The following is a 15,050-nucleotide window of genomic DNA, read 5'->3' on the forward strand; positions in this document are numbered from 1 at the left end:
GAAAATATGGTAGTTATTTTAGATTTTCCCAGATGATTCCAACTTACTTAAAGCAAAACAAAAGTGAACTGATTGCAATTGGATTAAACTCATGCTGTTTTTAAAAGCGCTCCCTCACATTCAGATTTCATCCCTCCTTGATAACATGCTCACTGAAATGTGGGAGGGAGACTTCTTAAAAAAAGTGAACAAGATCTGCATTAATTCTAAATATTTCAGCAGGATTCTTTCACAAGTATAAACATTTTTGTTTCTAACATAGATAATATGTTGAAGAAATTGAACTTTAATAATAATTGTTTCTTGCATCAGATCTTAGTTTTGATTTTATTTTTCTCATTTAGTAATTTTGGAATGCTAATAAAGTCTTCTACTGTGAAGATTCATGCAAATTATTTATTCAATTCCTCTTCCATTTCCTGGTTCCACATTATTATTTCCCAGGCATTATTATCTTAGGGGTCTATGTTCACTTTAGCTTCTCTCTTCCTTTTTATATCTTTAAAGAAGCACTTGCTGTCCATCTTGATATTTTTCTTGATAGTTTTCCCTCAAAGTTTATTTTCTTCCTTTGTTTGGACTTGTTGATTTGATTTTTAAAACTTTCCCCATCCTCTGGTTTGCCACAAATTTTTGCCACATTGTATGTTTATTGTGTCAATCTGATGTTATCCTTAACTTTCCTGGTTAACTATCAATCTTTGCATATTCCCTTCCCTTCTTCCACTCTGGAATATATCTTTGCTGTGCTTATATATCTGCCATTGTTCCTCAACCATTTTTGCGACTAAAATTCTTTCTCAGTTCACTACAGCCAGTTCTGCCCTCACTCCGTTGTAATTACCCTTATTTAAGCTTAGCAGGGTTGTTTCCAAACCAAGTTTACATCATATGCGGATGCATCACAGTTTGGTATGGCAACTGCTCTGTAAAGACTGCAATAAATTACAGATAGTTGTGGACATAGCCCAGTCCACCAGGAAACTTCCATGGACTTCGTCCAAACTTCCCATTGCCTCAGGAAAGCAGCCGACATAATCAAAGACCCTTCCCACTCCGATTGTACTCTCTTGCACCCTCTTCCATCGGCAGATGATACAAAGGTTTGAGAATGCATACCAACAGACTTAACAACAGCTTCTTCCCCACTGTTATCTGACTTATGAATGGACCTCTCATATGTTAGAGCTGATCTTTCTTTGCACCTTCTCTGTAGCTTTAGCACTATATTCTGCATTCTGCTCTGTTACCCTGATGTATTTGTATAAGGTACGATTTGTCTGGTTTGCACGCAAAACAATTATTTTCACTGTATCTTGGTACATGAGACAATAATAAATCAAATCAAAAATCAGAAGTTTCTCTCTCTTGAACTGAATGCTAAATTCTACTATGTTTTCATCACTGTTACAAAGGGGCTTTTATCTAACATTATTCATTAAACCTGCCTCATTACACATCACCAGTTTCAAAATTGCCTGATCTCTGTTGGATCCACCACACATTGTTCTAGGAAACTGTCCTAGATACTGTATGCAATTGTCCTCATGGCTTCCTCTGCCAGTCTGTTTATCCTAATCTACATGAGGTTTAAAATCATCCATTATTTATGTACTACCTTCGTTATGTGTCCTCATTACCCCTGATTTATTCTCTGTCCCATCGTAAATCTACTGTTAGGGGACCTATAGACTACCAGGGTCCTTATTGCCTTTTTATTTTTTACCTCCACACATATGGATTCTGCATCTTCTGATTCAAGATCTTTTGTTGCTTTCATATTTATTTCCGTATCAACATTTCTACCCCACCAGCCTTTCCTTCCTGCCTGTCCTTTCAAAAAGTCACCTACACCTGAATATTTGACCTCCTTGTAAACATGCCTGTTAACCTGTATTTGTGTGGTTAATTCATTTATTTTGTCCACAATACTTGTGTAGTCAAGTAAAGAGCCTTTAATTTTGCTATTTTAAATCATTTTCCCCCCATTTGATCCCATTTATTGCTATTTTTCTATGTTTGTATACTCTGTCCCTTCCTCTCCCACTCTGGTTATCATGATCCAAACAATTACCCTGTAATTCTATCATATCCTCTTGCTTGTAGGCCTACATCTTCCCTCCCTCAAACCTGAATGGCTGGCCTATTTCAAGATGCTAGCACAGGCATGATGGCCGAATGGTCTTCTTTTATGTTGTGTTATCCTATCATTTTTACACCAAAGGGCGAATTTTCCAAGAAACTAGAGGCATGTGTGCTGTGTGTATGGAGCTAAAACCCCTAAAAGTGATACAGCTGTGTCCGGTTAGGATCCCAATGTCATCCCCATTCCTCCTGGGTTTCCCCTGGGTGATATTAAAGACAAGTGAGGAATCCCTTTGGATGAATTAGTTTAGTAACTCTGAATTTTCCATCAAGGGCATTTGTTTCCCAACCTGTCAGCAACTCACAGGATCATTGAAATGAAAACACAGTAGAAGGAGTTTTGTCAGTGAAAAGTGATAAGCTAGGAAGGCTTTGACCAGTGACGGTGTGAAGAAACTGCTGTTCAGAATACCTCTCTGAAAGGGCTTTCAGTCCTTGACAGAAAATTGTCAACTAGTTGAGTGGCACTTCATTTAGATTAGATTAGATTACTTACAGTGTGGAAACAGGCCTTTCGGCCCAACAAGTCCACACCGCCCCGCCGAAGCGCAACCCACCCATACCCCTACCCCTACATTTACCCCTTACCTAACACTATGGGCAATTTAGCATGGCCAATTCACCTGACCTGCACATCTTTTGGATTGTGGGAGGAAACCGGAGCACCCGGAGGAAACCCACGCAGACACGGGGAGAATGTGCAAACTCCACACAGTCAGTCGCCTGAGGCGGGAATTGAACCCGGGTCTCTGACGCTGTGAGGCAGCAGTGCTAACCACTGTGCCACCGTGCCGCCCACTAATGCATTTGTATTGCATTTAAACTCACCTTGACCATGGAATGGTAGATACTGACAGGTTGTTTCCACTGACTGGGGAATTAAACCACAGGCACAGTCTCAGGATAAGAAATCATCTCACCCTGAAATGAGGAAAAATTGACTCGTTCAAAAGGTTGTGAATATTTGGAATTTTTTACCCTAGAGAATTTGTGAATGCTTAATCACTGAACAGCTAAGGTAGACAAAGCTTTACTTTTCCAGGATATAGGCCTTGGGCAGGAGGTAAATTTGAAGCCATAGATCATCCCATGATAATAATGAATGGTGAGGCAGGCTCAATTGCCTATATGGTCTAATCTTTCTCCTACCTCTTGTGTGTGTGCCACTAGGAATTCACAGTTTGATATAATTATGTGCTTGAATCTTGTACAATGCTCCATAACCTGGCCTACACATAGTATAGAATTCACTTACTTACTTCTCTCATGTTCCTTCAAAGATACTGCATTAAGAAGTAAATAAAATTGACATGATGTCGAAACTTTTGATTACCATTTGCAAGTAAAGAATCTGAATCTGCCGATTCTTAAAATTTCTTTTCTGACTGTGCATGTGTGTGGGTCATAGTGTCTGTTAAATGAACTCCCATGTTTCCTTGATTAAAATGCTGTGGTTCTACGCAGCACATTTACTGAACAAATATTTGGAAATTTCCACTGATATTTTGAGACTTGTTAATATATAGACATCACAATTCCAGAGTGATCTCACGATGCAGTGACAGATTTCTTGTTACTAATCACTTGTTTTTACAAAATATCTGTCTCTGTTTATAGAAAAAAATGGATTTTTTTTAACGCTGCAGAGGAAATACATTTTTAAAATCTTTCGTGAGAATAAAACAAAATAGAACTAATGTAATTAAATTTTATTTCCAAGATAATATGTAAGCAGCTTTAAAAATAATTGTAAAATTCTTTAATAGGATGCATCAGCGGTAAGGCCAGAATTAGATGCCATCCCTAATAGCCATTGATTGGCTTGTGAGGCCATTTGAAAGGGCACTTAGGAGTCAATCATCATTGCAGTTGGTTTGACTAGGTAACGATGGCAACTTTTCTTCCTTAAAGGACATTAATGAATCCGACTTTTTCTATGACAATTTGTAAAAGTTTCACAGTCATCATTCTTGAAATGAAGCTTCTGGGTTACGAGAGAAGTGACATTATCACTATGACACAGTCCAGCCAAATTAAATTATTGAATGTCTCAGTCATAGCTGCCATCTTGAATTCAGGCTGCAAGTAATCAAATGAAACTGAATACTCCCCATTCTAGTGATCCACAGAATTCCTCGCATGGCTGGTTGCCTCATTGCACATTGGACATTGTATACTGCTGTACTGTGGAAGACCCAAAATTTGGACATATTTTATTATGAATGGTGCTTGATAAATGCAAATTTTTGTTCATTATTCCATTCAAAATTGAGACTGATAGTCATAGCAGATTTTGATGCTTGAACTAACTGTGCTGTTCCGCTGAAAGTTTGTGACTTACTAGAATAAAGCACTGGTAAACTGTTTCCATTCTACCTGGCTAGGCTTCCTGCATCATAAGATCTCAGCTTGAACACTGTCTGAAATCAAGACGGAAGAATCCCAGCTCTCTAATTATTTTTTGTTAGTTTCTTCTCGTTATGATTTTTGGTTACTTGAATAATTTTATTTGTATATATTTTCTGTCTAACATTGTATGGTGGGGGAAATGCTTATAAGGAAGATGCAACACACAGGTGCATGATCTTCCTAGTTTTTCCCAAGTCTAGATGTTTCATCTAAAGCATAAACAATGTGATTGGGTAAACACAACAAATCTTGAAGAAAGTAAGGGCAATAACCAAGGATATAGCTTTACGATAAGGGGCAGGAGGTTGTAAGGAATTACTTTTTTCACCAGAGAATGTTGGACTCGGACTTACTGCCTGTAAAGATGATATAGGCAGAAACCTTCATAATATTTCAGGGTATTTAGATGCCCACTTGCATTGCATTGGCATACAAGGTTATGGACCAAGTGCTACAAAAAGTGTTTAGAATCGATAGATGCCTATTTTCTGACCATTGCACTCAGTGGGCAGAAGGCCCTTTTATTTGGTTCTGTAGACCTATGAAAATGTTAGTGGCAAAACAGTGCATGTCAGTAGAAATATTAATTCATCAGTAATCCTTTAGCATCTCAATTAGCATTTTGTTTCAATGTTTGTATACCTAGGTAGTAATTATAATCATGATTGGAGCAATTACTAGCCCTTTTAGGGAAACAAGACAACAGACGTTGGAGGCTCTTTTGACACTAATTATTTAAAGATGTTTGCTTGCAAGGTTAATGTTCCTCCGAGGTAAAATATTTTTCATCCACAGCTGATTCTACAGCATCAAAATACTTCACATTTTTCTATTTTTCATCCTATACTTACACAACCCTCCTCAGCTAATCTTTTGTCTCATAGCTAGTTACCATTTGATCTCCCTGCACTTTGTTTATGCTTTTATTTTTGTAAAGACCAAATGTTAAAACTGTGGTTCAGCATATAACCCACAGAAAAGAATGTCCTGTTTTCATTTTTTGACTTCGGAAATATTTATATCATGATTTGATTACAGAGTTACAGTTGTAATTCCATTAACACACTTCCTGCCCTTAAACTGCATCTTTGTGTGACTAATGGACTAGAGTGGATGGGTGGTGAACTAAGAGAGAAAACTGGCAGACACTGAAGCGCTGACATGTGTGTTGATAAAAGTCCCCTTTTGTTCTGAATTATTTTTTCTCTCTCTGTGTTTTTATTCACAGGTCTTCACAAAATTGATAATTTTGCTGAGAAAAGGCCACTCCTTGGTGTGTGCAAAAGTACAGGATCAGCAGGGTGAGAGAAAACTTTTGGCAAAAATGTGAACCAGATGCAGCATCGTGGGGGGTGGGGTACTAGGACAGCAGGGGAGTGTTTGACGGAGTCAGGGGGATGTGTGAAAAGAATTTGCCTTTTCTAGCCATATCATCTCCACTTTGGAACACAAAATATGCACGACATTGATCATGTAGACTGCTGGTGAGGCAGTCATGTTAAATTATCAGTTCTAGTGGTTAGTAAGATGTGCCAATGCCTGAAGCTTGATGTTGCATTACAACTATTCATATGAAAAAATGCTTGAGGTTTGTTGCAAGTGAAGCAAAAGTCAGTATTTAATTTTATTTTATGCTCCTTTTGAGTTATTTTTGCCATTTAGCACTTTATATCAACACAACTGATTATCTTGCATAATTTCCTGAATGACAGTAGGAGGAGACAAGATGCTTAGGGAGTCGCTGCACATGCCTGTTGGACTTGTCTGTATTCAGTTGAATAGTAAGCTAAATGCTTAGCTTTTTGTGTAGTCCTCTCATTACAAAATTAGCTCATTTTCACTATATTAGATGATATACTCTCAAGTCATTTGGAGGTTTGTGCTTGCTTTTCTAATGTGATTGAATAAACTTGACCATGCACTTCAAGCAGAGTTATAGTTGTGACGTTAAAATTAGTGACTAATATCTTACCCAACGATGTTACATATTGATGCCTGTGGTATGCTGTCTGACAATGTCTTTTCCATGAATCAAGGTATTCTACATTCCATCGTAACCAACTCAAAAGCTGCACATTGCTTTTGAGGAGTGTGCTGTATCAGCTATTTCCTAGCATAAGTTCAAAAGTTCAGGCACGAATAAAATTAGGATGACTGTCAAGGGCTGTCTGTGTAGTCTTCATTTCGCTGTGTTGAAAGTTACGCTTTCTACATTTTCTTGCAAATGTCAGTTAGTCCAGTTTTGGATGAGGTACTGGAGACGATGTTTAATTACTGCCTGTACTGTCTATAAGAGTTCAGATATTTGTAGATGATCTTGTAGTTTATAAAGTGGTTAGCTTGGAAAATACAATTCATGATTAGTTGGGTGGTGAGAGGCACTGCGTACTTCCACTGAACACTCCACTTTGATATAGTGAATGTGGGCCCAGAATCCAACACTAACCTTAATTCAGATGTAATTTACAAGATTTGGAGGGTATATGTTTTCAATGAAAAAACTTTGTTTACAAAAGCGTACACTATCAAGGACATTTGATCTGTTACAGAGATTGGTTCTGCAGGATTCTGTTTCTTAGTTGTTTCAGAATTGCCATTTGCCTTGCTACAAATGGGATATTATTAGATTAGATTGGATTGAAGTAATTTACAATTGATTTAATTCTTCCATAAGCCACACTCTAAATGTTGATGGCTGTGCTCCATTCATTCATTTTCTGAGACACGAATTTGGAAAAATTCCCAGCAGTCAGCATTGTAAATTGGGAAACAAGATAAGCAATCTATTTTGAAACTTCTTCAATTTGGAACTCTTTTCCCTCAAAAAAAAGAATTGCTGCCTCCACTGCTATTTATCATTGGCCAAAGTCATCAACAAAACCTATGTTAATTGATAGGAATCCTTCTTAACAGAAGACTGAAATCTGGAAAGAATTGTTCAAAAGGTATTCATTTTTATATCTGAAATCGTGGCTTTTAACACTGAAAAAAGTCAAAGGGATGGCAGTATCAGAAAAATATTTCCATCTTTTGCATGTTCAAGATGCAAAATACTTCAACGTATCAACAGATGACTGACTTTTCTCCATTGGAACATTGGTTCTATAAGGAACTATGACTTAACAGGACCAGCACAGCCTTTTTGTGAGGACCTTTAAGGATCAATGAGTCATGTGTGAGCAACAAGGTTCATTGGTGAGTTGAAATCAATGCTTAGGAGAGATTCTGGATGGTTCCTCAATGGGAAGTTGAAAGGTGAGTCATCGCTATTTTGCACAATTCTGACCAGCATTGTCAGAAGCACTTGCGACTTGGTCATTAGAAAGAGGACAGGCAGTAAAAGAAGAATGACAAGAATTTGCAGACCATAGTGAGAAGATTGTGAAGATCACATCAGGGAAGATGGAGTTCAAGAACAAAAAGAGGAGGGATAATAAATGTAAAAACGATATGTGAATCTTGATAGAAAAAGTGGGGAAAATTATTTCCTTTGGCAATTGGGTCAGTAACCAGAGATATACAACAAGTTGCAGAAAACCTATAGGGTGATCAAGAAAGTTTTGCTAATATCTAAAAAATGCTGCATGGATGTCTGGCAGAATCAGAAACCAGCATTTTCTAGACATTTGACAGCTAAATAAGCTATGGGTGGATAGAATCGGAAAGAGCCGGCCCAACATAAAAGGTCAAATAGCCTCCTTCTATGCAGTAATATTCTATAATTCTCTATCCAGCATATTACAGCCATATATTCTTGAAAAATGGCGATGCAAACATATCTGGTGCTAATGTTCTTAAGGGCAGCGACCCATGATTCTCAACTAGTTGACTTACCCTTGCCTCTAGTCGGATAATATATGGTTGTCTTTCAAAAAGACAAGCAAAGTAATTGTTGAATATGCGGTTATAAAATAGAACAAGAAGAAATCTATAGGACAACCTCATAGGCAATGACCCAGACAATATTTCAAGGCAAACCTCAGGAAGTCCATTCCCATGTAACCCCTTCATTAATAATTGCAGTTGATCAAGTTGGAAGCGTTGTCACAGAGCTAATTTCGATATGTACCTGTGAGATAAATGCATGGGAAAGAAAAAGATTTATGTGGTGCCTTTTATGACCTCATGAAATCCCAAAGTGCTTCACAACCAGTAAGATACTTTTGAAAGGTTGATTCTCCTATAATTTAGGAAATATGAGCTAATGAACAAGCTTCCACGAATAGTAACAAAATAAATTATCAGCTCTTGTATTTTGGTTTTCATTTTATGAATAATGTTGATCGACATGCCATTGGAACTCCCAGATGTAATTCCAATAGTGCCATTGCATCCTTTATGTCGATCCTTCATTTAAAAACTCAGCTGAGACAATGTAGCATTACCTATTTATTACACAGTTGCAAGAGGAAAATAACTGATCTAAACATCAAGAAATTGTTCAAGTATGCATGTCTCAAAGCAGCCTGGTAAATTTGGGTCAAAATACATCTCTGCTGTGACAAGAATCATGGATGACATATAGGATGATGATTATGATTGTCAGAGGTCAGTGTATGAAAAAACTTTCATTTTTGGTATCTTGCTGTGATCAAATTGGTGATCCCATTTCTTACATTTTAACAAGTGGCTACACTTCAAAACTTGATTGTAGATGATATTTTTGTTTGGAGGGGGAAATCATCCTGAAGCTGTTGAAGATACTAAACAAATATATGACTTTATCTCTATCTCTTTCTGGGCTTTGAGCTGATAATTGACAGGCAACATTTGAATGACACAAATGTTTACTCGTGACCATTTTCAATAAGAAGCTGATTTGTGCCTTGCTACAAGTGTTATAGAATATATTGATGGCATGGTTAGTAAGTTTGCAAATTACACCAAAATTGCTGGTATAGTGGACAGTGAAGAACGTTTAAAACAAAAGTGTTATAAAGTGGAGGTTGACACCCCTCTGAGAACTAAAACTGAAACTCCCAAAGAGGAGCATCTCGTCCCATAATCTGTAAAAGGAGTTTGAAAATGGTGTAAGCTGCTTTTCAGCAACTTCCAATGGTTAAATAAAATAAATCACTGACACTCACTTTAACATCAACAAGTAGCAATTTCTTTACCTAATTCTAACAGTGAACAATTTAACTAAACTATTAACAAACCGAATCAAACCCTTCTAACTACTATTTCCGAATAAAATAAGATTCTAATGGTATGCTGTTCCAATAAACACAAATTCCACTTGTATATATAAAAAAAGTTAATCTCTTGAAATTACAGCCAGGTTACGTGTTTTCTGGAATGTTCTGTGCCTTCTCCGTCAATTCTTCTGTCAGGAATATTAACTAGTTGTGCCATTGGTACCGTTATTATTTAGATGGTCCTTTCTCTATGACATAGACGAGGCTGCGAGAGCCAGCAATTCTCTCTTGAGAGTTAAGGGCATTAGCACATGTACAATCTATAAATTAAATGCTTGTAACATGAGACTCCAAAAAAAACTGATGTTCTTGTTCTTAAATCTTTCTAGAAATCACAGGATTGTGATCAGTATACACAATCGTCTCTGATGCATTGTTTGCGATGTAAACACTAAAATGTAGTAAGGCCATTATCAAACTCAATAACTCTTTTCAATGGTCGAATAGTTTTTCTGGTGAAAAATTGGTATGCGGTGTGGTCGTTAACACTGCTTTAAAACTCTCAACTGCCTCCTCGCATTGTTCTATCCATCGAAATTTCGTGTTCTTTTTTAACAAATCCGTCAACGGTGCCAATATGCTACTAAAGTTTGGTACAAATTCCTGTAGAATCTGCTGTATCCTAAAATCCTAGCACTTCCTTCTTTGAGGATGGTCTTGGGAATTCCTTGATTGTCTTCGTCTTCAGATTCCTCAGTGTCATCCATCCCTATCCGAAGTTGTGTCCTAAGAATGTCACTTCTGCCTTCACATATTCTGTTTCTGCCAAATTTATGACCATCTTTGTCTTCTGTAGTCTCTCAAAAGAGCTCTGCCAAATGCTCCATGTGACCTTTCCATGAATGACTAAAGGTCACTAAGCCATCTATGTCGATGGCACAGTTAATCAAGCTTTCGACAACTCTGTTCATAAGCCATTGGAAAGTGGCTGGTGCATTTTTTGTTCCATTACTTTAAACTAATATAGCCCATTTGGGGTTAGAAAAACAAAAACTTCTTTTGCTCGCTCCAACAAAGTTAGTTGCCAGTAACCATGAAGTATGTCCAACTTTGTAATGTAAGTGACTTGTCCTACTTTTTTCACACAATCCTCCAGCCTTGGAATTGGGTATGAGTCAGATTTGGTCACAGCGTTGACCTTTCAATAATCTACACAGAAGTGTCGAGTACTATCAAGTTTGGGAACCAACATGATTGGTGAACTTCACTCGCGTTGACTTGTCTTTATGATGTCCACTTCCTTCTGAACCTCCACTGTTTTGAGAGGATTAAGCCTGTAGGTGTGTTGTTTTATCGGCACAGCATTCCCTATATCAACCTCATGAACTGTGGCATTAGTCCTCCCCATTCTGTTTTGCCAGGTCCTCTAGCACTGTAATAAGTCTTCCAATTCACTTTTCTGTTCCTGTGACAGATAACTCACTACCCTATCCTATTCCTTAATGACTTCCTCATTAATCAATTTAATCTGAGGCACATCAAAATCCAAATCATCTGGATTTGATACCTCACACTGAATAGCAGTAACTAATACCTGTTTCTCTGGTTCCCTTTCCCTGTCATAGTCATGCTTCAGCATGTTTACATGACATACCTGATAATTATTTTTCCTATTTGACATCTTTATCAGATAATTCACCTCTTTTCTTCTCAACCTGATAGGGACCTCTAAACCTTGCTTTGAAGAGATCTCTTTCCATTGGTAACAGAACCAATACTTTATCCCCACAGGCAAACATTCGAATTTTAGATTTCTTTTTCTGCTCCTTGCTTCATTAAACAAAATATAGTAATTAGGCACTGTACCACCTTCAACTGTTGGCTAACTGATTCACCCAATCTGTTAATCTTTCTCTCAACTCAGATACATAACGCAACTGTGAGATCTCTGACTTTGGACCCATCAACTTTTCCTTAATTAATCTTAAAGACTGTTTTACTTTGTGTCTGAATATCAATTCGAATCGAGTAAACTGAGTTGATTCATTTGGAGCATTTCTAATAGCAAATACTATAAATGGGATACCTTTATCCTAATTATTTGGGTAATCCTGGCAATAAGTCCTCAACATTGTCTTTAGGGTGTGATGCCATCTTTCCCATGCTCCCTGGAATTAAGGATGGTGTGCACTTGATTTAAAGTGTTTAATGTCTAAACTATCCATGACCTCTTTCAAGAATTTGGCACTAAAATTGAACCCCTGATCTGACTGAATCTCCCTGGGTAATCCATAGTGTGTAAAGAAATAAGGAACTCTTTCACAACCATTTTTGCCTTGACATTCCGTAATGAAATTGCTTGTCGAAACCTGGTAGATAAATGTATTATGGTGAGCAAATACTGGTTCCCACTTTTGTTTTTAGAGAGGGTACCTACACAAGCAATTATAACCCATGTATAAGATTCTTCAAATGCAGGAATTGGCATCTAGGCACTGATTTTTATCACTGCATGTGGCTTTCCTACCATCTGACATGTATGACAAGTATGACAAAATTCAACCACATCCTTATGCTTGTATATCTTAGACTGACTGTTCCTCACTCCACATGACCTCCTACAGGTAATTTGTGTGCTACCTGCAATACTTCCTGTCTGCATTCTACTGGCAACCAATCTGGTGAACTTCCGCCCATTTCTCATCTGCACTGGCCTACCAAGGTCTCCAGTTCCACTTAATATTTTATCCTTAAGGTAGTAGCATTGTGGAATACACTCTGATTCCTTTTCTGAGTAGGCTTTATGATATACATCTTTTATCACCTCATCTTTTTGTTGTAACTCCATTAATCTTTCAGAACTAAACACTTCTGCCTGATCATCTACTGCTTAGTTTTTTCTTTACCACCTCATCAAATAGAGTGTCAGGTAACTGGACCTCAACTCCTACATCTTTCTCTTTTGTTCTCCTTTCTTGTTTTAATTTATGACTGTAGGATTTGTCACCACACAATCTGGAAACATTCCAGGGTATTTTTCTTTTAACTCACTTTCCTGGTTTTCTTTTGGATTTTCCACTACAATGGGCATCACTCCCACCTGTCTTCCACTATATTGTTTCCAAGAATAAACTGTATTCCTGAAATAGATTAGAGTGGTGCTGGAAAAGCACAGCAGGTCAGGCAGCATCTGAGGAGTAGGAAAATCGATGTTTCAGGCAAAAGCTCTTCATCAGCACCACTTTAATCTATTTCAGGAATACAGTTTATTGTTGGAAACAATATAGTGGAAGAAAGGTGGGAGTGATGCCCATTGTGCTTTTCCAGCACCACTCTAATCTAGACTCTGATTTCCAGCATGTGCAGTCCTCACTTTTGCCCTTTATTCCTGAAATAGCCAATTTTTCCAACACTCCCACTATCATTCCCCTAGTCTTGATTGGACTTTCTAACTTTATCTTACACGGGGAATGCTATTCCTCTGTTCATTTACTCCACAGATTACCACTCTCTTCGGCAGTATTTCAGGAGGAGTGCAAGTAGTTTCATTTGTTACCATTAGAGACAGACTAGTTCTCATATCTCTCAATATTTCATCTTATTTACCTACTTGCCCTGTTCTACCTGAGTAAATCTTACCTACGCAGATGAAGTCTTTGAAAAGATTGAGCGCAATCATACTATCCAGCCCAAGACTAGACTGTGCACTCTAATGTAGCTGCTTGACCTCTCTTGGGATTTCCTTCACTGCCAAAACTAATCTCACTTGATGTTTACCACATCCTTTTTCCCAGTGCCTTTCTTAAGACACCAGCACTTTGACTTTGTGAGTCCCACTTTATTGCAGTGAAAACACCTGAGGTCTTTCACCTCTTTTCTGCCTTTTTGGGTTTCTTTTTTCACATGTGGTAAACAGTTTTCAATGTGATCTACTTTTTGTTTTTCATTGAAAGATCTCCCTCTTTCCCAATTCCTCTCCCTCACGGAATGAAATTGCTGTTGTAAGCTAGATTTCAATTCATGCACTAATGGGTATACATCCGCCATCTCTGCGGCTCTTCTTGTTGTTTTAACGTTCTGTTCCTCAACAGGAGTTCTTATCACTTCGAAGCTTTTAAACTCCTCCAGCAGAATAATATCTCCAAGAGCTTCATATGTCTTTTCAATCTTTAATGCTCTCATCATCAATCAAAGTTGCTCTGTTTAATTCTTTCAAATTCGATATAAGTCTGACCTGGTTCCTTTCTTACATTTGTTAATCTTTGTCTGTACGCTTCTGGTACCAATTCATAGGCACTCAAAACAGCCTTTTTTACTTCTTTATATTCTCATGACACCTCCTCTGATTGTGCTGCAAAACTCTCACTGCCAACTTGGTTTGGATCAACAAAATCCACCTGGTCACTGGCTATTTAATTTGTTTAGCCACTTTCTCAAATTAGTTGAAAAAGACATACTTTTCATCAAATTTAGTCAATGCTTGGATATATTTAAACAGGTCCTTACCATGCCTTTGGCTATGATGGGTTTGCTCATCATCATTATCGTCCTCACTCAGCCTACCTTCTAGCTTCACCTCTCTTCTTTTGAGCCAACTTTCCTGTCAAATTGCCAACTTCTGAAGTTCAAACTCTTTTGCTTTCTCCCTTTCTTCTCTCTCTTTCTTCTGCTTGGGCTTTCCTCTCCTTTTCTTTTTCCTCTGCTTTAACCATAATTCAAATTATTTCAGTTCCCTTTCTTGTTCAAGTTGCTTCATTTGCAATTGAATTCTCACCATTTCCAAAAGATTTTGATGGCATTTCCAGCAAATTTAAATGTCAAGCTATTGCTGTAATTACCACTCCTTTTCTCATAGATGAAAGCAACCCCAACTCCAGTTTGTCCAGCTTTGCTTTGCTCACCTTTTGTAAAACTCCCAAAGTCACTTCTTCTACCCCCAGAAAACTCTTAGTGACTGAAAGAACCTTTTACCTCACTTTTGATTTAACCAACAGCAAGCAACTGAAATTAAACAGATTTTCTGCTTCTCACTTATGTTTTATGTAAAAATCTAGGACACAAGTTCCCAAGACTGTTTAAATCTGCTGGGACCTTCCATACCCTGAACCTGTTCAAATCCAACCAGTTCCTAGACGAGCTGCCAATCTGTTATAAAAAAAAAGTTGATAACTCCCCCACCCAACCCATTAGCCGTTAGGGCCATTAGATCTGGCAGAATGTGGCTAGCTCTAGGGTCTTTGTCCAACATCCCTTTCTTTTTATACCCGTGATGAGATACCAATTTTTTTTTGCAATAGGATTGGACCTATGTTGTCAAAGCCATCAGACTTAACTTTAATCGGTTTTTGGTATCTAAGT

At 37.7% G+C, this 15,050-nt stretch overlaps 1 protein-coding gene across 3 annotated transcripts in view; it reads left to right on the plus strand.

Annotated features, from left to right (window-relative positions):
- bcas3 (BCAS3 microtubule associated cell migration factor) overlaps positions 1–15,050 on the plus strand; it is a 1,214,579-nt gene that overhangs the window by 199,724 nt on the left and 999,805 nt on the right. For all 3 annotated transcript variants that reach the window (XM_043718098.1, XM_043718095.1, XM_043718097.1), the window contains exon 7: positions 5,783–5,855. In XM_043718098.1, coding sequence (XP_043574033.1) covers positions 5,783–5,855 — 73 coding nt within the window. The remainder of the gene's footprint in view (positions 1–5,782; positions 5,856–15,050) is intronic.

The sequence above is a fragment of the Chiloscyllium plagiosum genome, chromosome 28 (assembly GCF_004010195.1).
Source record: "Chiloscyllium plagiosum isolate BGI_BamShark_2017 chromosome 28, ASM401019v2, whole genome shotgun sequence".
Lineage (NCBI taxonomy): Eukaryota > Metazoa > Chordata > Chondrichthyes > Orectolobiformes > Hemiscylliidae > Chiloscyllium > Chiloscyllium plagiosum.